We start from the raw sequence: 26,578 nt of genomic DNA, 5'->3' as shown, positions 1-26,578 counted from the left end.
GTGATACAAAACACAGTAAAAAGACTTGGAAGCACACTGAATGTATGTTCTTTGTGCTCCATCTACAGGGAGGTCATTTCACAGTCAGGTACAGAACACTGACCCAGCAGCTTGAAGGGCTTCAGTGTTCCATTTTTAGTAACATCTCACCAAAATGGATGGTTTTCATCACAGGAGCGAGAATCTCTGCCTTTTCATTTTTTAAAATCGTATAAATGAGTTAAATGTAATGTGACATGACAGTCGCTTGGCTCTGGAATATCTTTAAAGTTGTGCCAGGATAAACACTTAATATAAAAAAAGGTTTTCGGCTGCAGGATTCTCTTGGATCTGACATCAATAACCAACCCGGCTTCTGAGCTTTAATAACTGAACAGATAGATGTGGGTGGAGCTGGCAGCTGAGCTCGATCGTTTCCTTCCAGTAGGAAGGAAGCAGCCAAGCCAGCGGCAGACAGAGCGTGGCCCGACAGCGAGTCCACCAGCACCCCATTGAACACATCTGGGACCAGGTATCGGATCAGCTCCAGTGATTTCTCCCGGTCCGGCGAGGCATCAGAGTCCACTGCTCACACCCAACAACATGAAGCTGAGATGACATGCCTTGCAAGCAGACCAGTACAAAGACAATGCAACATAAATAAATCGTGGAATTCGAGCAAAGAAACTCCAGGCTCGAGTTTTACCTGGTTTGGACAGAGGCATCACTCGGGGAAACTGTCTTCTGCAGGGGCGTAGTGGACTGGATACAAGAATACACAATGTAATTATGAAAACACAAATATGATCATTCAATCCTATTTATACTTAATTTAATATGCCCGGATAGTACCTCATGACGTCTTTACAGAGGGGAAGGAAAGGTTGTTTCTGATAGTGTCCGAACACCTCAAACACAATTGGCTGAGTCTTGATGTAGTCAACAAAGGATTTAGTAACTTCAACAGCAATCTACAAAAAAATACATTTATGTCTAAGTACTCTGTTAAAACCTGTGCCAACACAACACTTTGCAGAACGTGTGATGTTACTTACATTCTGCACATGGTAGAAGCCAAGAGGAGGACCACGCCCTGTGTTTTTTAGTGGTTCAGTAGAGAAAGCCTCATCATGGCGGTGAATGAAACTGAAATAGCAAAACAGAAGAATTTGCATGTGAAACTGTGAAAAGAACATGATAAATATTGAGAACTGAGAGAGTGCTAGGGTTGACTGCTTACTTGAATTGGCAGAAGATGTCAGCATACTCTGCAGAGATGCTGGAGGCCTGAAGGACAGTCACCCTGAAGGTAAAAACATTTCCAATCCTGAGGTGCTCCAAAGTTGCATCGAGCGCACCATCCAGACCGGCTTTCAGTGGATTCTCCTGTTCGTCTGCACCAGCTGTGAGGAACAGAAACAGAGAGCGCAGTACTCTTTCAAGGCTGTTCAGTCGCTGTATCATAACTGATAAGTCCCAATAACACCGCAGCAGTGGATTTGTAGAAGAATCGCAATCATGTGATCGTCAGCAGGCAGCTGGCATAGTGTTTACTTGTTGTCATAGCTACAGTGATGCTGTGCTGCTATCTCACAGTGATACGGAAATCTTTAACAAATACATTGATCCAGACTATAAGACGCATCACGGCCAAACTCTAATGAGGTGATCTTTGTGTCATTTCTGACCTTCCCTGAAAATTTCACCCAAATCCATTCATCTGAGAAATGTTGCAGACAGACGGACAGATTAACTGACAAACGTACGCCGATCGTCACATAACTGTGCCGCTTTCCATGGCAGAGTAAAAAACAGGCACAGGTCACAGTAATGTTGCATTCCAGGGAGCGAGCTAAGCCAGTCTGAGCTGACTGTCACTGTTTTCTGGTGCCACAGACCAGGATGGATTATGCCGGGTTCACACTGCAGGATTTACAAAATCTTGACAAATGTTGAAGTCAGGCTGCATCACACATATAAGCATAAATGTCTGAGATTTTCTTCTCTCTAGTATTAGAGATGCAAAGACTGTAAGACTGGAAAATAACAGCTCATCATACACTGTTGGATATTTTTAAGATGATTATGCCAGGGGCAGCAATCAGGCAGCAGAGCACCACCTCACATGACCTCATGCTAATCTGGGAATGCCAAAATCTGCAGTTTCTGAAATGACCACTTAAGGCCTCAAAAGGGAGTCAATCCCGAGAGAAACCTATGTTAAAACAGCCAACTTTACTGTAGAAATAAACATGTTTATTAAAAATGGTTGTGGTCTCTAAAGCTAAAAATAACTCTTTCTATAACTCACCCATGTCAATTGTAATGAGGCTTAAAGTCATGCATAACGAAGGAACTGACTGACAGATCAGGTGGAGTTAGGAGGAGTCACATGCAACCAAGGGTTGGTACAGCTGTATATGTCCTTCCGTTGGGTCAAAAAGGACATTACACACACACATTCAAACACACATAACGTGTCCATTCACTCATAAAATACGATTACCCGCACATGTGTTGTTGTTGACCTCATCGGCTGATGGCCCCATTTCTGCATTCTGTCCCTCTCCCTCCACAATTCGAAGCTCCTCTTGAGAAATCCCTGTGCGAGACAGTCCCACAGAGCAGGACTCTGACTGGAACTGCAAAAACAATGTGCACATCACACTGGTCAGCAGGTACACTGGAGTTCTACATATAATGTAAGAACGATAGTGTGATTTTCTCCACCTTTTCGTATTGCTGATCCTCAAATGAGATTTTAGCAGTGCCAGACTGCCTCACCCCGGAGCCGTAGTCAGGAGCTTCCTCATCAGCTGGAGGGAAACATAGAGCACCTTCACTTCACTCCCTCCAGAAGTCACACACAGCTTGTCCTATCAATTGCTTCATGTAGTTTCCTTCAACAGTGAGGCTGAGGATCCAAGCCTTACCTGATATGGCCTGTACGGCCACTCGGAGGAAGCCCTTCACCTCTCCCTTCTCACTGACGATGGCCACACGGTGAACCAGAGGAACAGGGTACAGCAGATTACTCAGATACACAAACGCCCTGGACAGCAAACAGACGGAGAGAGAAGAAATATAAAACATTAAAAACAACCGAGGCAACAAAAAGTGTCATTCATACTTGATAAGTTTTCACTGGACTGGACAACAGAACACAGAGCTGCAAAGCAACTAAACAGAAGCTGGGACTGCTCTTGCGATGGCCATGGCTGCCCTTTACTATTGCTTTGTGGGGGTTTCCCTAACCATCCATAAATAATTATCTTATCAGGACAGTTATGGGTCGCATGCAGTATAATTAAAGTTTTGTGTTGTACTGATGAAGGCTTGGTGAGGCTAAGGAGCATGTATGTAAGGATCAACATTCAATTCTTTAAATTACGTAAAAATATTAGAAACCAGCTAAATATTTAGCTGGAGAGATGTGTTCCTTAGTAAACAATGAATTAACTCTGCATTGCTTAATAATTGGATGGTAATGCATAACAAACATGCTATAAAATGAAAACACCACATATTAATTATGCAGAGCCAAAGTGGAAATATGAGGCAGTTTGCATTAATGTTACATTTGAGAATACTTCAGGGGCAGTGACAGACTACATTTTTCTACTCAATAGAAATGTAAGAACAACAATATTAGGTGTTTCTCTTTTGTTTCCACTGTCTTGCTTTTAACTACAATACTTGATCTTGTAGTCAAAGTTTTCCATGAGCCAATCGGGGTAGACATTTAAGGGTGGAGAGTGTAAAAAGGGAGAGCATATGACAAGATTGGTGAGGTGCAAATAAGGCATGCTCAGGACAAAAAGGTGAACAAAAGTGCTTTCAACGTTTCGACTCAAAGGAATCAAAAGCAAATGGAACAGAAATCATCATACGGAACATGACTCAGCTGGAATAAAAACTGCCAACAGCTCGATAGAGTGTGTGCTACACCAAAAAAAACAACAAATGACATCAGAAATCAAAGCGCACCTCCTGAGTCGAAGTGGCAATTTGTACAAAATAGGGGTACGAGGTCATCATCAGACGTAGTCACGTAAAAATTGACAAAAAAGGTCAAAATGAAAAGACTTGTGCTCTGGCATGCCTAAAAGAGACAGCTGCAGCAGAAACCAGCTCTTTCATCTTGAGATTTTGAGTCTTCCTTGAACACCACTTTGCTAGTTCATATGAATAATTTCCAGACTCGTACGTGTTCACAGCATGGTGAGAACATTTCACTGTGGGTTCCTGTGCTATGCAAATCAGACCTTTATGTGCTTCATGAGAGATGTCAGTGGTTTAGAAAGCCTTTTTTGTGCATTTAGTCACATTAAAGTGAGACATACAGCTCAAGCAGTGGATCAACATCAACATTGCTTGGATTTCAGCAGAAACAAGTGGCATGAATTGACCCACACTGGGCTGACTTTTAGAACTTGCTCAAAAAATATGAGTGAAAAGCAACCGTTACTGTAAAAAAAAACAGCTGAAAGCAAATAAGCATCTAATTAAGATGAGATTAAAAGCAAAAGATAAACCTTGAAGCCCAGAAATGTCTACTCCAGCGTCCATTCATGTTGACGAAACAAACTGTGTAGAAGTATAGTATATTTGTGAATATGTGTGGCTCAAACATTAGCAGCACAGTGACAATGACAAGGCACTAAAGTGGGTAGGCCTCACAACCTGCAGACATGGAAACCAGGCTCCTGCACAAGATAAATGCATATATGATAAGAGCAGTGTCTGATGACTGATCTTTTGATTGGTCACTTTCAAAACCATGAATCTCTAGTTTCTCCCTGCATGGAGGTCAATAAAGTTTCTTCTAAATCTAATAATAATGTATTGCTGCAAGATCTACAGACAATCATAGGCCACATCATAATGCATCTGTTGATTTGATTTTGGATCATCAATCTGAATGTGCAAAGAAACTGGTAATTAAAGTTCAGTAAAAAGTGCAATATAAATATAAATCCGCATGTTTCAGCGGTGAAATGATGTTGATGACGACAGCTTTATGATGAAGGTAAGCACTGAAATTTATCACTGTTACCTCTAAGTTCTAATTTCTCAGTTCAATTTGAAGGAGTTATATTTATCTAGCTGCAGGAGCCTACAGTTGTCCTCCATTATTGGACAGAGAAGAGCAAATAAAACTCAGTGTTCAAAAGCAATCGCACCGGGTGGGGGTATGGAGTTGAGGGGCATGGAGTGGAGTGAGTACTCATTAAAGTCTAATGTTTTTCTACTATATTTGTGTCAAATTTGCAGGAGAGTTTTTCTGTAATCTCATGCCTGGTTTTCATGTGCAGGGGTTCAGAGACTAAAGGTTTGACTTTGTCTTCAGGTAAGGAGTGTTTAAGATGGTGAAATGAATGAAAATCCTGCAATTAAAAAAACACAACTTAAGTTGATTTTCAAATCTCAGTTGAGCCATCCAACTGAAATAGCTCAGCTCCTTGTTGACATTACAACCAGCTGGACAGTAAAATGAAAAACATCTGTTTGTAAACCAAACAGCAGGTCGATTTAGACAGAAGGTATGTGGTTGCCACATCAGAAAACAAAACAATTACCTAGTTCACAACAGACTGGGGGCTTTGTGAGAACATACTCGTGTGCTGTGGCTGTGTTGTGTATAGTCCTTTCAGTAATGCCATTCCATCTGTTCTGTTGCCTATCAAGGGAAACAGACCCTGCGTCTCAGCGTGAAAGAGCTAGTTTCCTCCACCAGCATGCTCCTGAAACCTCACCAACCTTCCCACTACACTGAATAATGGTGAGCGGTCGTAAAAGGGATCCTGGCCTTCGCTGGAGCCTCGGCAGAGCTCTCCCTCATCATCATCATCATCATCATCATCATCATCATCATCCTCTCCCCCGAGCTCCGAGCACGGGTCGTCCAAAAAGATATCATCGTCCAGGTCCTCCAACTCCTCCAACTCCTCCTCATCACCTCGACCCTCCTGCTGCGAGTCAGCCAGCTCAGTAATTTCAGAGTTGGAGAGGGTCGGGGACGGGGTAGGGTCACTCATGCGCTCGCTCATGCATGTGTTGAAAATGGGGTTTCTGGTGCAGCCAGAGACATGGGAACTGGGTTAGTACAGTTAGATAGAAAGCACACATTTGTTCAAACAAGAGGGGTGGTAGAGAAACTTGGACTCGACCACAGGAGAAAACCTTCCTCCCTCTGAGCCAGAAGCAGCTTTTACTGTCTGTTTTAGTGTCGAGCAAACAGTGGAGACAGAAAGGACAGATGGGAGAGTGAAAGCAAGCTGCAAATGTATTGAAATATTTAAAAGCCCAGGTTAGAAGAGTAGATATGAGTGATGATCAAAAAGTTCTCATACTGTATATGGTGCCAGTGCGTAACTGTTACAAGTCAGGATACTGTGTGCCAACATAAAATCAACAGAGGACCCATGTCAAGCACGTTTTTTAACCAGTAGTAGTTGCACGTGTGTGTTTTCTCCATGGACGGCAAACTGGAGCAGAAAACAGAACATCAAACTCTGTATGAGTCAGCAGCCAGAAAAACCTCACGGTGGAAGATTTGCAGTCTCCAAAACCAAACAAGGCACATCAGTTCAGCAAAGCTCCAGAAGCTCATTGCTTTCTTCAACTTTCATGTGACTTTGCATCATAAATTCGCCCCTCTGATACTGTTAAGGCAGTTGTACTGTAATGTCGAAAACATTTTAAACCAACAACCTGAACGGTAGCATGATGGCATGTGAGTGCTCTAATGCATTGTGTGCCTAGTCAGAGTAAAGTGACTACACAGAAGTGTTTTAGCCACAAAAACACAAAAGTCACTCTCTATCTGCCTGATTTGGCTCCCTGCATCTTCTTCCTCTTCCCAAAAATAAAATTCAAGTGAAGTTGAAGATAAAATTCAAGGACTTTTAGACACAGTTTAGGAGATTCCGAACTCATTTCAGATGGCACTTCCATTGAGCACAAGCATCATGAGCACTGGTAGCAGTGTATCGCTGCACAAGGACACTACTTTGACAGGAACGGCGGCTACATTTCAATCAGTTTTTTGATTTTAATTGATTGTTGTTCTAAAAAGACCAAGTTTTAGTCTTCTATTAAGTGGGAAGTTGTTTTTTGTCCGTACCCATAATCTTGTTCTTAGATGTAAGATAACTAAAGGCATTTAAAAATGTTTGGTGATAACATGCTTTTACATTGCACCTCCACATTTTAAAAACATTTTCCTAATACTGCAGAGTGTTCTTACTTGTCCTATGAATTGTGGCAATGTTTTATCATGTTTTACTTTTACAACATCCTCAAACATCCACAGAATATCCCAGGAAAAATGTTCCACCTCTGTTATCAACAATACTAGAAACAGGAAGGTTTATTTACAAATGTCTTATTATCTTGATAAAATCTTGTACATTTCTAAATGGCAGTTTATGAACATTCTTCATTTGTTCTCCTTTAAATAAGTATGCTTTAAATGTTCACTGACTACTAGATTATTATTAGAATTTGTAGTCATACTAGCCAATGATGTGGGAACGTTCTCTGCTTAACTGTGGTGCATTTGAAACAATACGTTTTCATTTCTCATCTTATTGCATTAATAGACATTATGAACGAGCTGACAAAGAACTTCATTTGCGGGCACATTTTTAGATTGCTGCCTTGTCATTTTTGCTTGTCTTGCAGAAGCTAAATGAGATTAAAGATTGGAAATGCTGAATGTTACATAACAGTGGCATGTGACTCTGTTGGATCCATCTACAAGAGAAAGAGATACAGAGAGAGAGAGCTGGCAGAGTAAGCTGGGCAGAGATTTGGAGGCCATGTGCCAAAGTGTGAGAGAAAGAAGCAGCAGGCTTTGAGTAGGAGGACTGAAGAAATGCAGCTCTCAAATGTTCCCCAGCAGATGAAACAATTCAAGATGGGCCTGTCATCAACCGGCATGTACCATTATCACAATTTACCACTGTGGGCTGGGCGCTATTGGAAAAAAACTGACATTGCAATATTTTCTTTTTCTATGATAAATACCATGACATGGGAAACACAGGAATTTTCACCAGCTGACTTGAGTAACTATTTAGACAGTATTAAACACTTGTAGGCTGATTGTTGTAATTATGCAGGGGAATGTATCTGCATAGAAAAGAGAAAATATTACTTTAAAAAAATTCAAACCAAAAAGAGCTGTTTGGAAGCTTTCTCATATCTCATAACAATGACAAAGGCATCCAAAATAGTTGGACTAACTTTGATGCCATTCAGATCTGGCTTCGCATTCATCAAGAGTCACTGTGTGCTAAATGTAGTTTTAAAAATCTCAAAGAACCTTTAAATCAGAGTAAATTATGTTATATTAGACATTTTCCTCTTGTCGATTATTTTTGAGAAAATGAGAACTGTGCAAGGTTTATTTTGTGTCAAGCAGAAAAAGTTGTAGCATGATATGGTTGAATTGATATGTCTTCACATTGCACATGTACATGTTGTAATGTTGAAACATTTTATTGTGCAGGCCTAATTAATAAGACCTCCAGTAATTCTTTTGTACAAACACAATTTGTATAGTAGCTGAAATGGAAAGATTTGACGATTTCAGAGTATAAACTGGGGACACCACACTGAATGAAGTGGACTGCAGACTATTTCATGAAGTGTTTTTAACATTTTGGTCCATCAGGTGACACCATGTACAGTACGTGGATACTACTGACACTGGGTTTCCTGTCCTTCCTATCCTGAACTGTTGAGAGCCAGTGGCGCTCAGCATTTACCTGCCAACCAGGCGGAACCAGGGGAAGCGATCATAAAAGGGGTCGCCTCCTGTCATCACATTTTCGCAGTCCTCAGTGGTATTGTTGGGAACATCGGCAGCACGATCGTACATCTCCCGCATGAGATCAAGCCTCTGCCTGCAGAAAGCAGCAACAATTGCCACATTAAGACATCAGACAAAGAGGACTAACAGCATGGAGTTAATAAGAAATGTTATTACAGTCAATATTGCGCTTTCTGTTAGATTTATTACAGAGATAGACTCAGAAAATATCAGTCTTTTTTATTACTACTCTACATCAGATGCTGGCAGACATTTTTATTTGGTACTGTAATTATTTAAGAGAATGTTTCTAATTAAATAAACTGACTTACAAGCTGCAGAGCAAACCACAAAAGTTTTATTGCCTTCTGATGAAATGTTAAATTGAAAAAATATGGAAAAGCTACATCGATGGTGATAAATTAGCAATGTACTACGGTCAGAAACTCAAGATTTTTTTGGTGCATGCTGAGCTACCTTAGTTTTTCTAATGTCCAATAGTGAGTGGCTCCGTTCTTCAGGTCTTGCACCTCTACGGCCACAATGGTTCGTGGGAAATGTCGCTTCTCTCGGTCTTTAGTGGCCTCTGGAGGCAGCAGGTCGGGAGGGAGGGGGGAGTAGAGGGTGTCTGTCAGCAACACAAACTGGAACTGGACCTGCAGATGAATCACCAGCGCAGTCAGACAGCTGTTTTATATTGAAAATGTGTGTGAATATATTGATGGAGTATGAAAGACAACAATATGTTAGACCTTCTTCTTGAGTTCAACGCTGATGGCGTTGGCCTCCTTGAGGAAGATGGCGTTTCCCCATAAGAGGTCACGGAGCGAAGTGAACTGGTAGCATCTCCACTTACGGAAGCTCCACACAGCGAGCTCTCGTTCCCTCTCTGTCCACTGCACTACAGGTCAAAAGAATAAAAGATCCTCAGCTGGAGAACATGTGTTTACCACCAACACTGATATACATACAAATATGCTATGTGTGGTAAATAATTTGCTCTACCTTCCTCTTCAGGTTCCTCCTCTTCTTCAGTGGCTTCTGGGTAATAACGGTCCACTTGTTTCTGAAGAGCTTCCAGCTTGCTCTCATAATCCTGGACAATTGATTATTGAAGACTAATGTCAAAATCTTTGATTTTAGTACCTTAACAAGCCACTTAGAATGATGCCAGTGAGTATTCTGTTCTTCAACTGATAACTCTGAAATTAATGACCAAAGCTCATTCACAAAAAGTTAAATTTTATACAAAGAATGAAAAAATACTGGTAAAGAGGAACACAGCCCCTTGGTATATTCTGTAACAATAATCACTGATTAAACAGTATATAATTTCTAATCTATTTGTTGTATTAAAGCTGTTATGAACACACTTAAAAATTTGCCAGTCACAGGGGAGATTTTTGTGAACTGTGCACTTGGGCTTTTAATACCATAGCACATTTTCCTGATCATGCTTACATATTTTCACATATGTGACATTTTTAATGCAAGATTTTAATTTGTAAAAGAGTAAGTTTACAGTCTTGTATTATTATTTTCACCTAAGTACTCGCTCCATTACTGCTGTGAATGTTTTGGTTTGCATTTTAGTTTTTAACATAGTTAGATTTCTTTTTCTTCAGTGATAAATAAGAGCAGCCTTCAAACCTTAACTATGAGCTAAAACTAACAGAACAGCCAATACTGTACCAGTCTTTGTTGCTCCAGAAGGTTGTTGGCCTCCTCTCTTTCTTTACGATACTGATCCTCCAACTCCTGCAGCCTGATAAAGAAACACAAAAAGTTTCGAGTAGGTGATGCACAGACCTAAAGGAAACATTAAGTATGTTTTTGCAACCTGTATTTAAAGTTTCAGAAGCAGCATGTCATTTAGTGAACCATCTGTTTGTATGATGTGTCATCTCCTTTGCAAATGGTTTAGACACTTTTACCCTCGCTGCCTTATCTGTTATTCCTTTTTCTCTGATCTGTAGAGACAGGCTGACTATTTCTCAGATGTACCTCTGCTCCATTTCTTGCTTCATGTCAATGCCCTGTTTCTCCAGAAGCTCCCTCTGAGCAAATGCCCAGTCCACAGGCTCAGCAGGGGTCTCGGCACAGGGGGTCCTCTCCCTCTCAGCTCTGGCCTGAACCGGGTGGTTGAACCGGAACACGTGGCTCTTTCCCAAAATGATGCGATTTCCTGCAAGTGTATCACAAATGTATAAGCTAAATCTTTGCGTATGAAGTGCACATAAATGTCTGCAAAGTGGAAGGTGAAGTGACCTGACCTGATTTGAGAACAGTGGGTTCTGTGACTAACTTTCCATTTACATAAGTCTCAGATCCTTCACAGGGCTCGAGGACAACAGCTGTTTAGGAACAGAGAACATATTTTGAGGCTTCGCTGCCTGTAATAATACTACAGCAATGATGTACATGGCTATAATCCTGTGGTGCAAAATAAAGGCTTCTCACTTTCTCCCGTTGGGCCAGTAGAGCTGGTAAAGGTGCAGTGCTCGTCCTTTATGAAGTGGCCACTGAGGACTATATCCTGACGACTGCTTGCATCTAAACGACCAACCCTGCAAAACATACAAGGCAGATATGAGAGCAAGCAAAGAAAACAGCTCATCTACATACTATTTGCTTGATTTGAATTGAAGTTGCTTTTTTTCTCACAAGAAGGAAAAGGTCACATCAACAATGTTCCAGGAGTTAACCATTATTTTGATAAGTAAGCAGTCAACACGATGTTTGAGCATTTCCATCTTGAAACTGAAGTGTACCCACAACAGTCTCAAAAATGTGGTTTCATGTGCACCGTGCATGCTGCTCTGCTCTGAGGCTGTTGTTATAGGTGCATTGTAAAGTAACTATGTTCAAATTATTTAATATGCTATATTTTATATATATATATATATATATATATACATATTATATATATTTACTTTTTATATTTATTTTATATTTCATTAAGGCACATGAAGCTAGTAGGTAGAGTGCATTCAGTTCAATTCAAAGTTCCAGAAATCCATCAGTTTTCAACTACGACATCAATTGCCAAATATTTTTTAAGAAGAAAAAAGTCAAATTTTTCTGATTCCAGTGTCTCAAATGTAAATACTTTCTGATTTCTTGTCTCATCTATGACAGTGAACTGAATATCTTTGGACAGTGGACAAAACAACACATTTAAAGACATCATGTTGGGCTTTGGAAAACACTCATCGACATTTTTCATCTTTTTCTGACATTTTATAGATCGAACAACTAATCAGGCAAGCCAGAAAATAATATGAATGTCAACATTTATTCTGTACTGCCTTTATCCTATTTTTTCTTTTTGGAGCTGCTGTAATGGTGAACGTTCCCCACTGTGGGATCAATAAAGTTTATCTTACCTTATCTTATCTTAACATATTAATCAGCAATGAAAAAAATGTTTGTTGCAGCCCAAGTCCACTGTGGCCCACTGAGATAATCTATAAAAAATTGCATTTAATTGATTAAAGAGTAGGTAAGACTTTAGTTGACAAAGATTTTCTTTGGATGACTACAGCCCTATTTTTAAAAAAATACTGTTATTAAACAGTAAAATGTGTGTCTCTAACCTGGTGATTCCGTCTTTGATGTAGTACAGCAGACACTCAGACATCAGAGGATCTTCATTGAGGTTCACCAGATGAGGCGTCTGACTCAGAAAAAGGAATAATTAACTGACTGTAAACATTTGGTGAGCAACACACATAAATCATTCAATATCCATATGTTGTTTACAATCCAGCATATGCATATTGTGCTCATCAGAGGACAGTAAAACACTCTCTCGCAAGAAGAAACATCAAACAATCAACTATAGTTAAAACCATGCAGTGAAATGTACTCCCCACAGCCTCGCAGCGTGAGTGTTTAATCTAGTATCAGTCAGATGTTGCAGAGCTGCAGGCGAACAGCCAAAAATCACTGAAATGAGGGCGCTGCCATTATCTTCTCCCCCATGTTTACACCCGCTGCTGCCTTCAGTGCATTAAGGGAGTGTTTGAAGTGAGTAATAAAGCAGATTTAGGATTAATGAAAAAGAGAAGCCCTCATCTGATCAGCCTTGGCAAGGGCCCTGTTGAAGTGAGACTCAGAGCACTCAGAGGAGACAGATTTAAACACTTCAGAGCTACAAACCTCGTTGGGGGAAAACAGCCCAACTGTGTCGATAAACACAGGCTGGGGCTTTCTATGGCTATCGGAGGGCTTCGGGGTAAACAAATAAGCATTTCAGTGAATAATTTACATGATAAGTATCAGATCGCAGTCTTGGTGATGTGTAACTTCTTTATACCTTCTTAGGAGAGAACACACCAACTGTGCCACCATCTTCACGCATTGCTACACCCATTTCTGCCAGCAAGGCCTCTCTGTGGAGGGAAATCAGACTCAGTAGACCAAATGTGATTTATTTGTATATCACGATGCTTTACTTAACAGTAAAGGTTTCATGAAAATGTAGAACAGTAATTTTTCCTACAGGCCATACTGAACAAACAATCATAATAATGCATGTTTCTCTTGTCAATGCATTCCATTTCAGCACCAAGTTGCATTAAGAAGAAGAAGAAGAATCTTTTTGTAGGAAATCAGGAAAACAAGGTTAAGCATTTAATACTTACAAACAAGGTTTAAAATAATCTTCATTGGTGTATATATCTTGTTACTTGCAAGACTGAATTCATGTGTGTCTGTTATAAGCCTCCTGTCTCTCCATGTTCATGAATTATTCTGAAGTCAAGTCAAGTCACTGTTATTTATATAACACATTTAAAATAACAGACTCAAAGTGCTTTGATACAGAGAAATAAGACGTTCCACATTTAACTGACCAATTGAAATATTAACTCATTCTTCTTTTGACTGTGGCCCAGATTCTTTTGTTAAAGTTGAATATCGGGATTACTGATTTTGCTAAAAGAACAAAACAAACAAAGCTTATTATTTATTATTTATCTTACCTTTCCATCCTAATAGCTTCTGTTCTGCGAAGTTTCTCTTCCCATGTCTCGTTAAGTTCAGCAATGATTTTCTCTGTTTCCTGACATTTGAAAAGACAGTGGAAATTACAGTCACTTCTTGAAGAATATGAAAATAATTACAGTAAAAAGTGCTTTTATTGCATATGATGCTGGTCGAGAACTGTTAATTGTGCAAATGGTTAATTTATTCATTTTATTAGTCAGTGCACTCATACTGCCTGCTGTTCATTGTTTTTTCTGTTTTTTTGTTGTTGTACTTTTTGCGCTTTTTTGACTAAGAGAGTAGAGGAGGGAGTAGAGATAAAGGGCAACATGCAGCCACTCACACTGAGCCAGTATCAAACCAACAATACTGCATGGCAATAGAATAATCCACATTCCAATCTGTGTTCTATTAGCTGCAACACCAGCAGCATAAAACAGACTTGGCAGAAAATCAGACGGTGAAGGGTTTAGTTCAGGCAACTGGACTTATTCTTGTGAGCAACAGAAAATCAGACCCAAACATAAACATATTAATACATTTCTTGTATCACCAACTGAATGCATGTAGGTTCTCAGCTTTAGGCCCAACAACAGACTCATCTGTGGCTTTAGGCTCACTATACTTCACTAACCCATCATTCTTCATTCCTTTTACATATCTCTAGGGATTTTTGGGTTGAAATGCAGTTTTCTCCTGTTCCAAGTATCCAACCCTGAACTGAGGACGATTTGAGATCATCAAAAGACTCACCTGCTTATAGTGATGTATGTCTTCAGTTAGGATGTATGGTATGTATTAAACAATGGGAAGTCAACAAGTATTCAGAGACAATCAGAAAAACAGTGAATATATGTAAATGCTTGGGGAAGGACACTAGAGATTTATCTGCATATAATCTGACTGATGGGTGTTGAGAAGGTCAAATATGTACATACAGAGTGTGAGTTTGAAGATAAACTGCACATTAATCAGAGCTCACCTTCAGCCTCTCGATGGCCTCCTCGCTGCCTGGGCTGAACATGATGCGGTCGTGCAGACTGGCGATAGATCCGGCACGACTGGACAAGGCTGAGAGAGACGGAGAGGGACTCATCCCCGTCATGGCATTGGTCACTGTGGAGAGATCATCCCTTTGATTCACAGCTTGGCCTTTATTGTTATTGTTCTTGTAATCGGATAGGTCTGTCGGGGTGGGACAGGGCGTGGGGAGCGGACAGGATGTGGGGTCAGGACAATCGATAATAGGGAGTAAAAGAGCGGAGAAAATGCAGACAGAAAAGGAAGAGAAGGGAAAATAGAAAAGAAAAAGAAAGAAGATATGTGGCTTGAAACAAATCTAACTCACAGAGAGAAATTTCAACTGCTAGTGCAGAAGCAAGGGCAGCACCAGCGGAAAGCCACGCACGAAGATCAACTTAAATGATGCAACAACGAGGCCATCCAGCCACAATGAGGCTCAAAGGAAATGCAGCTAATGTATAAAACTTCAAGCAGAGCGTCATGTGCAGAATCATTCCAAAACAAGAAAATGTAAAGCTCTCTCTATCAGGAACGGTATTGCTCATTTCCAATCAAGTATCTTTGCAAGGAACAAATAAAATTTGTCATCAGTTATTTATGAAAAACAAACTACGTAAGCTCGGCGGTTCTATGCGCAGAGACATAATGACTCATTTGTAAAAGGCTCTTATTTTCCGCAGAGAACATTAGGAAGCAAGAACTCCCAATTAAGATTATTATCTCAAAGCAGCAAGATGCATTTATTGCGCAGTGTGCTTTGCTAGAATTAGTCATGTCAAAGCAGAAATCCATTTTTCTGGCAGAGAATCAGACACAGTGGTAGGCCGGTTTGACTGGCGTTAATTGGAAATTTTCGAGTCATAATTAAAATATATTCTATTTATTAAACTACTACACAAAACAGTTTACAGTTTTCTGTCCAGAGTTGTATCTTTGTTGTGACACCTCAAAGGCCAATAACACATTCTACAGCATGAAGAACATCCCTGCGGGTGCTGCTATGGCAACACGGCAATAAATTGCCCAAGTGTATCACACCCATCCATCTGGACAGGCTTACGCCCGCTAAGATGGATCACATAATATTGCCTTTGCAGCTAATGAAGTCATGTATTATGGAAAGGTTGTAAAAATTTATGGCATCAAATGAGACGACAACGTCAAAGATCCAATATTATGTAAGTGATGGTGCTCATTCTGTGACTGAAGGCTGCATCGTCGTCTTTTTCATCGTTGCTGCCAACAGAAGGCGGTAGAGCCAGACAGACCCTACCAGGGGAATGGGAGGCTACAGTTTCTACATCGGGGGAAATTAAAGGTTGGAATGAAAAGTATCCCATTATGGTCCATAAGCTTCCTTATTATATTCCTCTGCTTTGTTGCTTTATGATATTTAAGCTCTGCCCCACTGATGCCACTACTGCAAAGCCATACGCAGATCTCTACAGCACCATAAAGTGACTCATAAGAACCTAAGGATAAAAGCCAAAATGACAAAACCTGAACAGGCATGCTATTAACATTAGCTTCTTGTATTTCTGTGATAATCAACTCAAATAATATGATCAATTCCTCACTTTACCATGGTGCTGCAGAGAACCTAGAAAAAGCTAGTATTTACTGTCACAATAATCACACTAAGCTGCAGAGCAAAAGCAAGAGCCAGGAAACACACATTTCAAACCCTCTATATCAGCACCAGACGCTCGATATGCTGGGAGAAGAGGAGAAAAAGAGTGACAGAGAGAGAGAGAGAGAGAGAGAGAGAGAGAGAGAGAAAGAGAAAAGAGACAGCACAACACCTTTAGACAACATGTTAATGGGTGTAAATGTTCACTTAGTTGCTAAACATCAGAGCGGAGCAGTCAACATAATATGCTCTCAGCATGTGACACAGCTCTGAAGTTGTGATTCTTAATCATATCTTTTTCTGGCAAATTGTTATTTTTTTCAGCCACAACAATATGAAAAAAATATATTCACATGATAAATTTAAAGGTGCATTTAAATAAAACATTTGTATATGTTTAGAGAGTCCATACTAGGCACATTTACTGGTTTATAGTTGTATTTTTGAGGCTTTTTAGAGCATGTTTACATGCTTTATTGTTCCAGAAACTCATTTTCCTCATACTGCACATCGCTGCAGTACTTCTTCTCACCCTTTTTGTGAAAAGCTGATTTAGTTCCTGTCTCTTTAAGGCCCACCTCCTGAAAGGCCGATTCTGCTCTGATTGGTCAGGTGACCCAACAAAAATAAGATAATGTTGGTAACCCCAAATCTAAGAGTACAGACATGTAGACTGCATCTACACCCCATATTTTTTCTTTATACTTGAAGTACAAGGTACAGCTGCCCTCATGAAGTACATAGTGTTTCATGCAGTATGCACACAACTGGGGCCATGTCGTCATATTGTGCACCTTAAACTTAACCATTACAGTCTGTAGTGAAAAATGAGCTGTCATCTGTGTGGCTCTAGCAAAGAAACTAACGGCAAAGAAGCAGCTCATGTTTTGTTTGATCGCGTGCCAAAGTCAGATGTGTCAACTTAAATATTTTAAGAAATTTTCTTCAATTTAAACTCGCTAGTAAGTTATACATACTAAAAGACGGATTACAATAAAAAATAGCTTCAACACGTGTGGTAATAATTTAGCTTCAGCAGATAGTGTCGTGTTATGAAGTTTTAAAGCTAAACTTCAGCTGTTTCAGCACATTTGTCAAAGCATCAAAGTTAGGACACGCAAACATCTTTCAATCCTTTGCATCATATTCAATGATTGGTTTCTCACACAATGACTGTGCAGGATGCTTATTTTTAATCTCCTGCCAGTACAGTGTCACATTTGAATATTGCTTTTTTGTGACTTTTTAAAAATAAAGTGTTAATTTCTGATGCAATTTATAGATCTACAGATTGTCTATGTTGCTTTTTTTGTGAACAAGCTGCAATTCAGACGTTACGAAAATCTTGTAACGTACAAAGTTACGGAAGAAAACCCTGGACTTAAACCAAGATGTTTCAGACAAGTAGGAGCTGTGTTTTCTGTGGGAGAGAATAACTCCCATGGCATGGACTTTGGGCTTTGTTAGTCTATTGGCTTTTGACATGCCAAAAAATCATACTAAATGAAACAGGAAAACCTGGAATGCATAATATGGACCCTTTAAAGGTGCATCACTGCAGTGAAAGTGGGATTGTGTCTTGTTGTAAGCAGATCTTTGATCTACAGTATGTTGATTTCTGCCACAGGACTCGGATGTTTTTTACAGGGCAGGTGGGCTTTACTGTCAGGACTGACAGTTTCATTCTTCCTGCCTGTTTTTTTGTCACAACATGTGAGTAAGGTGCACTTCTGGTCTCATTAAAGTCTAAAAACAATCTCTATCAGTTCATTTTCATTCACTCATTCCCATTAATTTGCTGGTCTGGTTCTTATTTTGTTCCCTGCTCTATCTGATATCTCAACATACACAATGGCTGTGAGCAGAGGGAGAATAAAAGCATGTGAGGGGAGCTGTGTGGGCTGAGCTACGGCTGACAGTGTAGCACTGAGAACAGTGATCCCACTTACAAAAAGGTCTAAAATCAGCAGAGAATTTGAAAGAAATCTGCAGTTAATGATCCCTTACTCTCAATGATGTCGCCCAGGCCCTGGGCGTAGAGAAGATCTTTGAGGCGAGACACCTCCTCCTTCAGCTCGCGCACCAATCGGTTGTTGGGATCCTCGTTGATGACAGCGTTACAGCGAATCTGTTTGGCACGGTCAGCATACCTGAGGACACAAAGGGAGGTATCACTGAGCACAATGACACAGGTGAGGGAGGACACACACAGATTCATGACTCCCCTGAGTTTATCCATGATTCTGCTGCTTGAAGCTGCAGTTGCAACTCATGAAGGGTGTTTGAAGTGTGAAACTCACTGAGGAAACCACACATTATGCAACACTTCGGTTTCACTGGCATCAGTGTCCTTCAGAGCAACATTCATCAGCTGTGTGGGAGGAAACTTATGCAGCAGAAATGAAATGTACTGTCTGCTGTCTACCTGAGTGTGCTGAGCGTCTCGTCGTAGTTGATGTCAGCTGGACTCAGGGCAGCAACCATGGCAGTCCGAGAGTTCCCACCTGACACAGCGCAGAACAGACATTTGAATGATTTGATTCAATTTGTGTAGAATTCATTTAACATTTTTAGGTAGTGAAATAGCTACCTAAGTTTTCTCTCAGCAGCCAGGTCAAAACAGAATCTCGGTAGGGAATGAAGCTTTCTACTTTCTTCTTTTTCTTATTCTGTGTAATTTATAAAAGCATAAAAGGACAGGTATTCATTTGCATTCAGTTTGGAGAAGTAATAAATGAAAAAAATGCAAAAAGTCTAATTTAAAGTATTCAATTCAATTACCTTATTTGGCCCAGAGTCCTACAGTGAAGTGAAGAGAACAAATAAAATAAGAATCTGAATTAGTTTTATTTCCAAGTAGGTTTTGGTAAATAACAGTAATAACTAAAATGCATCTCTAAAAAAAAAAAAGGATTTAAGATTTTAAAAAGTAAGTGTTACAAGGCATTAAACAATAAGTGTTGCAAGACAACTCAACAGAAACTGTAGCAAATCCAAGGAATTATAAAACTAAAAGGTAATGGAAACATTTCCAGTGTGCAGGAATGTGTAAGGTTACATAGTATGTACTGTAAACAATTTTAAATGTAAACATTTTTTTTCCAATATAAAATGTACTTTATTTTACAATGTACAACAAATAGATAAAATGCATACCACTTCTGCTAAAGCAGAGATGACTTTCCCCAGAGTGGTTAGAGATTTATTGATATTTGCTCCTTCCTGTGATACATCATGAGACAGAAAATGATTTACAATGAAAGTAAACACACTTATTGGCTGCTGTAGTATAGATTTAATACCATTGATTGACTCAGAGACTCCATGATTTTTTCAGGGAATTTTGGGAAAGCCAGTGGAGGAAATGTTTTTTACCTTCAGCCTGGTTCCTTTGGCTCCAGTAGAATCTGCTCTCTCACTGCCAGCCAAATCCACCAGACTTATTTTGCTGACCTGCAATAGCACAATAAATAAACAGACTTCAATAAACAAAACACAACACATTAGTGCCCACAAAAAATCTATAGGTGTTCACCTTTATTCCAGACACAGGCCTCATTAAAAAAAACAGCTTTACAATGTGGCCTTATCATTATGACCTTCAGGCTGTCATTGATTTCCACTTTGCATTAAGATTGAAATCAGCGTCATCAGTCAGTGTGTAGATAACTAGAGACAACAGCTCAGTGTGATATGAATGGAGTTGTGGTGTGATAAAAATCCTCTACCTTCTCAGATGTGTTGTCTGTCTCTGCATCATGGCGTTTCTGAGTGAAAATGATGTTAAAGACGGCGTGCGAGCGACTGCTGGTCTCATTCATGTTGGTCGCAGCAACAGTTCTGCACAGACAGTAGATCAGGTGTAATCAGTTTGTTTACTTCACATTTGACTGGCAAGCAGGACATATTTATTAGGTTTTAGGCATGAAATTACATGTTTCTTGAAAGCACAAACATATTTTTGAGCATTACTGCATAACAAAGACAGTTCTAGGGCACTTTATTACAGTGGAAATAACATATAGTATCCCAGAGGTTACAGAAGTGCATTAAAAATTGGAAGGTTGCTTGCTCATGGCCAGAAGCTGCAATATCTCCTCCTTTGAGATCAGTAGACAATAAGACTGTTTATCACCACAATCTATGTATTCAGCTGCACAGTATGTGAATTCTGCCACCAGTATTAGAGAAGAAGCTAATTCAATCTCCCTAGTCTGGATTTAAGTGCGAGCAAACTTTAAATTTGACAATGTACTCATTTTATTGTATTGAATTTAACTTACTTATCTAATACACTTCGATGTGATGTGATTATATGAATTAGGATGAGATGTGTTGATTGGTTTGTTTTGGCAACAGCGGATGTTTACCATTCATGCCAAAGAAAGCATTTTAAATTGACAACTGAATCATTAGACATTAGATTTACATCTTAATAAGAGACAGATGTTTGTAAAAGGAGGGGGTTTCACACTGAAACAGCAACTGCTAAAATATCAGGGGTTTCGGTGTTTAATGTAGGTTTAGCTCCATAAGCACTTTCCCAAAATGAAATTCAGTAGCACCTTTCATTAGACCTTTCTGTCTTTCAAATGACACCCCCTCACTTTTTGAGGCCTTAACTCATTGAACTTCAAGCAGTTTCTGGGCATTTTTGGTACTGATGAGACATTATGGTTTTAAGTTCAGGTTTTGGTAGTTAAGTTTGGTTAACTACCAAAATGCAACAGATGAATAGTTCAAGGCCTGTCGGAAAGTCGCTTTCTGCTTTGACAGTTTCTGGCTGTGATAACTGGTGTGCTTTTGCAGATTTTTTATTATGCCTTTCACACATGCAGCAGGTTTTGGGGTTAAGTGGATAAAGTTGTTTTTCATAATTTTATTTAAATTAGTTATTTTAACACAAAAACTCCTCTGGAGATTCAGAAAATATCACATATGTCTCAGTAATACCACGGACTACGTGTGAAATCAGTGGAGTGACCCTTGAAGAGGCCCCCTCAGACAACAGTGCGAAGGGACTGGATCAAAGGCTGTCTCCATCACCTGGCCTTGTTGCCAGAGTCCATCAGGTCCTGGATGTCGTTGTAGGAGGTGACAGCCAGCTTGGACAGGTCTTCCACGTAAGGTCCCATCAGAGGATGTTCTCGCACTCGTAGGTTCCCTTTGTTTTTGGGGTTCAGCAAGTCCCGAACACGTTCACAGTAGATTTCCATGTAGCTTACCTGTCAAATTCAAAATTGATTTCAACATTTATAGCAGGTGACACATTTGTGTCTGTGTGTACAAACAGAAAGGGCAGATAACAGAGGCCACCCACACTTACCTCTACAGAGTAAGACATGCTGTTGTCTGTATTATCATTGATCTTTGTGAAAAGATCTTCACACAGCTGAAAGGAAAAAACAAATTATTTCTGAAACTGTTTCACAGAAATTGAGAATAATTTTTTTCCAAATTTATTAGCTGGTCTGTTCAAGTAATTTTGAGATTGTTTATACCAGGGGGATGATTCCTTGTTGATCCTTGACATCCTGTTTTCCCATCATGGTGTAGGACTTGCCAGCGCCTGTCTGACCATAAGCAAAGATGCAGACATTGTAGCCTTCGAAGGCGTGAAGCAACATCTCCTCTCCAATGTCTTTGTACACTCGCATCTGAGAGGCATAATTGACATCCTCGGGCTGTGGACAGAGATCGATAATCAGCAGCCTTAAAATCTCTCCTTAACCCAGGATAAAGCACATCTACACTCAACAAAAATATAAACGCATCACTTTTGTTTTTGCTCCCATTTTTTATGAGATGAACTCAAAGATGGAAAACTTTTTCCACATACAAAATATCACCATTTCTCTCAAAGATTGTTCACAAATCTGTCTAAATCTGTGATAGTGAGCACTTCTCCTTTGCTGAGATAATCCATCCCACCTCAGTTTTACATCTTTGAGTTCAAAAACTTTGCAAAAACAGAAGTGTTGCGTTTATATTTTTGTTGAGTGTATGTACATGTGTCAGTGTGTTGTGTTGAGCTGCAGGAGAGCAGAAAGAGTTACCGAAGTGTGGGACCAGTAGGAGTAATCAAAGTTGAAGCTCTTGTTGTCTTTGGCCTGCTTGGGGTTGATGATGGCTGAAAGACAGGACAAGAAACACGGGTCAGAATGAGGCTGAGAGCTGCCCCTGTGAAACTGTATCTGAGCACAGTTGGTATCATGTTGTGCTAATAGAGCTGGAAGGGCTGAGTCACTTTTTCTTTCTGTACCAATACATATCTTTGGGATTTGGGGATAAGAAAACAATTTCCAAAAAAAGGAGGAAGTCACCAACACGCATACTAAATACCACAAAATTAACTGACAATGACAGGCTCTGATATGGTACCAAGTGCAACTAAACATCTTAATAAAGATCCAAAAACATTAAACTACTTATTAGGTTAGAGTGAAAAACATGCATAGAGAAAAATGGGAGTACAAATGCCATACTAGAATATCACTCAATTCTTTGATTCATTTGATTTGCAATACAAGCTTTTAAAGTCAGCGGCAGTTCCACATACACTGCGCATTAGATTTGAAACGTGATGGAGAATTCCGTAATGAGAAACCATCAAAAGTGTGCTTGTCAAACAAAGACAGCATGCATTCAAACATGTTCCATAACGTACATTAAAACGCTGCCATTAGCAAATCAGACTGCAATTTAGAACTATATAGTCCTATCTTTTAGTCTCCTTAATTCCTAATGATTGCTTGTGGTACCATTCCCGCAAAACACTATATAATTCCCATTTCAACTTAAACACAGTGTTCGTTCAGTGACTGAATCTACAAGGCTGTACAAACAGAGCCATTAAAAATTATACTTTGTAGGTGATAATGTCTTCTTGCTTTTCCTCTTTATTGTGCTGTTTCTTAAATGGCATTCACATTCACATGATATTTTCAACATCACTCATCAGTGTTACATCCTATGAGGATGTAACACTCAATACACAGAAAACAACTAAACTGTTCAATTAGAAAAATAATGCTATTCCCATTTCCAACGTTGCTGGTACTGCAAGATGAAAAAGCCATTTTGTCACCTGCCACGTTTCACCGGCACAATGGCCATCTTAGCTCAGCTCACACTCAGCTTGCCAGCTTCGGCTCATCTTTCAACCGTTCGATGCTCGAAACAACGTACTGCCTTCAGCTGCACATTCTCAGGCTCTGCTGACCTTTCTCAGTCTTTCAATAAATCCTACCTTTGCCACTGTTATAATATTCATTCTTCCCAAAAGGCCGTTGAAGTGTTGATATGATTATATATCTTCCTGTGTCTGTCGACTGTTCTGTAAATCACATGTGCCCTTTATGCACAAATCAATACAGTTGAATCCACCACGAGTCATTAAAGCTTCCATCGTCCTGCTCAAACAGGAAATGCCTTCTGCCATTACACATTCATGACTATTAACACAGTGTATATCTATGGCTATGTGGTGGTCAGTGTAGCTTTATTGCCACAGAGAATCCTGATCTGCTCCAGTAGATTTACATCCTCAGGACGACCCACGATGACTCATGCAAATCTAGTTAAATCATGATGGCTGATCAAATCATATCTTGCTGACCTGACTTCATGTTAGATACGTCTGCACACAGACCCTTTACAAATGAAACACGATGGGGACACACTGGTTTCTCTGGTTCACTTTAACTCTTAGTTTAGTTACGTTTCTATGATTGTATTGTATGTACAATATTTGACATTTTAAAAACAGCATTATTAATGCTTGTCCAGATATTTAGCTCCTGTAAGACTAAATGTGATGTAATAAGAAACCAGTGAGCTAGAAGAAATGTTTTAAAAAGAAATACTCCCAGAAATGAACCCTATAGACTGCGACTGTAGCTAATAATTATTTCCACTGTTCCATTAATCCGCTGATAATTTTCTATGCAATTAGTTGTTGTTTTGTCTATAAAATGTCAGAAATGTTTAAAAAGGTCAACCAGTGTCTTAAGATGGCATCCTCAAATGTCTTGCTTTACCTACAACACAAAGATATTCAGCTTACTCCCACAGAGGAGTAGAGAAATCTACAACATTAACATGTAAGTTGTAAATACAAATATGAAACATCAATTTAAAATTCAGACATAAGCACAAACAAATTAATCAATAATTTTCAAAAAAGAGATTACTTTTAAAGTCCCTCATAGCCTCTCTTTGAGTTACATATCTGACCTTTTAGTACCGTACACACTACTACCAATCTCTTCTTCAAACATACTTTTATTACTTTGGTGAGTTATTTTTTTCTTTGAACTGTGTTTTATTTCTCTCAGTAATGTTTCTTGCTCTTTTAACACCATGTTGTGTTTTTATCTGTCTTGAAATTTCTGGTATTTTTTATGTCTCGCTGTACTGCTTTGCAAACTCGGATTTCAAAAAGATTATTATGATGAAATAGTTTTAACCCTTTAAGCTTCAGTCAATTCCAGCCGTTTTCAGTACAAAAAAATCGCTAATATTCTATTTTTAAATTAAAAAAATTACGAAAAATACAGGGAATATTGGACGCACATCGCGAGGTGCATTTCCTTGAAAACGACCGATTCGTGGATTTTATACCGACTTCAGGACATGTTTTGGATAAAATAGTTTACTGGCTTGTGTTGTCTGGATGTAAAAGGTTGGATTATGGCCGTTTTTTGTGGAATCTTTTTTTTGTGTGTAAAAATGAACCCGGAAATGTGAGTCGCGCTGTGTGCGTTGAAGCCGTGTATAGAGAACGGATGGATGAATATTCGTTTTTGTCGGACAAATGTGTTTTTCTCACTCGCTGTGGTAATCGCATCTGAAAGTGGTTTATACCGGCGGATTCATGAGAATCTAAGCTTTCCATCGGCGTATAGTGTTTGCATAATCGGGTTTGCAGCCGTCGGACATTCTTGAAATTCCTATGCAAATTAGTAGGTGTACCGCCGGCGGTACACCTACAACACACTGGAGCGTAAAGGGTTAATTAACAGTTAATAGTTGACAACTGATTAATTGTTTCAGTTCTGCTACAGATGTCTTACAACAACAATATACGAGGTGAAATATTAGATACATAATGCAAATGATTTTATTGACAAATGTGTAATTCAGCAGATACAAACACACCCAATAGTATTTTGTATGAATACTACAGCAGCTGTCACTGTGCCCACCTAAAGACAGCGTATCTGATGTGGTCTGGTGATGCCAGCTGAGAAAATGCTTCCTCCCAGCTCTCAGAGCTCCAGACCTTTCACTGCTAATGTAGATGCGATCGATAACAAGAGGAAAAGGCCCAGAGCTAAGTACAGTCTCAAGTAAGTGTACACACTCTTGCTTCCTCTCTACACTGCTACAGCGTTTCCAACTATGAAATATAGGCCAGTGTGGCTGACTTAGGTTTCAGATTTCAGGCCCATGACAAAGAGATGAAGCCCATGACTCATCCAGGTACTCTGGAAGACGGCCAGATACAAACGTAGATGCACTACAGCCCTGTATTTCATTTGGTTTCAAAACATTTTTATTATTTTATTTGATAGTAATAGTGGCGCGCAACATGAAATGTGCAGAAAAAGTGCAGATGAAACACATTCACCAAATGGACTTCAGGCAGGAATCAAATATTTATCCAAGCAGTTGTTTCTAACCACTGCAGCAACAGAATCTGAAACCTTTTACCAGATTATTCGAAAATAGCCAAAAACAATCTTGAGAGCTGCTAAATTCTGGTTCACTCAGCAACAGACCTGTACCCATGTATAGTTTGTTAATGTAATGTATTTAAATGTGTGCATTTTGTATCCTGCTACAGTCAGATTTATTTAGTTTTATAGTACCTTGTTTTAGTTTTCCTTTTATCCTGTGTTCGACCTCTTCATCTCATGAAAACCCTTCTGGGGAAGAATGCTCAAAATTAGCATTCATTATAAACAACGTGACACTTGCCTCTGGATAGCTGTGTTCAGTTTATGTATCATTAGCTGGAAAAGCTATTGCTCTTCTACAACTGTGTTTTCTCCTGCCACATGCAATCCTCTACAGTAATTTGTCCTGACATTAAGCAGCATTAGAAATTCCAGTTAGACGTAAACATCTATTTAGAA

General features: G+C 39.5%; 1 protein-coding gene across 20 annotated transcripts in view; it reads right to left on the bottom strand.

The window, feature by feature from the left end:
* The window catches only part of kif1aa (kinesin family member 1Aa), a 52,997-nt gene that overhangs the window by 16,414 nt on the left and 10,005 nt on the right, over positions 1–26,578 (bottom strand). For 4 of the 20 annotated variants that reach the window (XM_022201282.2, XM_022201286.2, XM_022201287.2 and 1 more), the window contains exons 3-34: positions 22,496–22,569; positions 21,941–22,123; positions 21,766–21,831; positions 21,486–21,664; positions 20,168–20,279; positions 19,815–19,892; positions 19,596–19,661; positions 19,221–19,238; positions 19,030–19,108; positions 18,865–18,943; positions 18,447–18,589; positions 16,485–16,523; positions 14,769–14,971; positions 13,783–13,862; positions 13,116–13,191; positions 12,394–12,473; positions 11,258–11,364; positions 11,071–11,151; positions 10,802–10,982; positions 10,490–10,562; positions 9,803–9,893; positions 9,550–9,698; positions 9,275–9,453; positions 8,754–8,891; positions 5,740–6,051; positions 2,913–3,031; positions 2,710–2,816; positions 2,486–2,621; positions 1,220–1,382; positions 1,035–1,125; positions 832–950; positions 686–741 (exon numbers count right to left, since the gene is read on the bottom strand). In XM_022201282.2, the coding sequence (XP_022056974.1) occupies positions 686–741; positions 832–950; positions 1,035–1,125; positions 1,220–1,382; positions 2,486–2,621; positions 2,710–2,816; positions 2,913–3,031; positions 5,740–6,051; positions 8,754–8,891; positions 9,275–9,453; positions 9,550–9,698; positions 9,803–9,893; positions 10,490–10,562; positions 10,802–10,982; positions 11,071–11,151; positions 11,258–11,364; positions 12,394–12,473; positions 13,116–13,191; positions 13,783–13,862; positions 14,769–14,971; positions 16,485–16,523; positions 18,447–18,589; positions 18,865–18,943; positions 19,030–19,108; positions 19,221–19,238; positions 19,596–19,661; positions 19,815–19,892; positions 20,168–20,279; positions 21,486–21,664; positions 21,766–21,831; positions 21,941–22,123; positions 22,496–22,569 (3,657 nt within the window). The remainder of the gene's footprint in view (positions 1–685; positions 742–831; positions 951–1,034; positions 1,126–1,219; positions 1,383–2,485; positions 2,622–2,709; positions 2,817–2,912; positions 3,032–5,739; positions 6,052–8,753; positions 8,892–9,274; positions 9,454–9,549; positions 9,699–9,802; positions 9,894–10,489; positions 10,563–10,801; positions 10,983–11,070; positions 11,152–11,257; positions 11,365–12,393; positions 12,474–13,115; positions 13,192–13,782; positions 13,863–14,768; positions 14,972–16,484; positions 16,524–18,446; positions 18,590–18,864; positions 18,944–19,029; positions 19,109–19,220; positions 19,239–19,595; positions 19,662–19,814; positions 19,893–20,167; positions 20,280–21,485; positions 21,665–21,765; positions 21,832–21,940; positions 22,124–22,495; positions 22,570–26,578) is intronic. The other 16 variants (XM_022201297.2, XM_051946679.1, XM_022201299.2 and 13 more) reach the window with 8 other exon arrangements.

The sequence above is a fragment of the Acanthochromis polyacanthus genome, chromosome 4, assembly GCF_021347895.1.
Source record: "Acanthochromis polyacanthus isolate Apoly-LR-REF ecotype Palm Island chromosome 4, KAUST_Apoly_ChrSc, whole genome shotgun sequence".
NCBI lineage: Eukaryota > Metazoa > Chordata > Actinopteri > Pomacentridae > Acanthochromis > Acanthochromis polyacanthus.
Note: the sequence above shows the minus strand (reverse complement) of the source record. Positions and strands in the feature narration are given on the sequence as shown.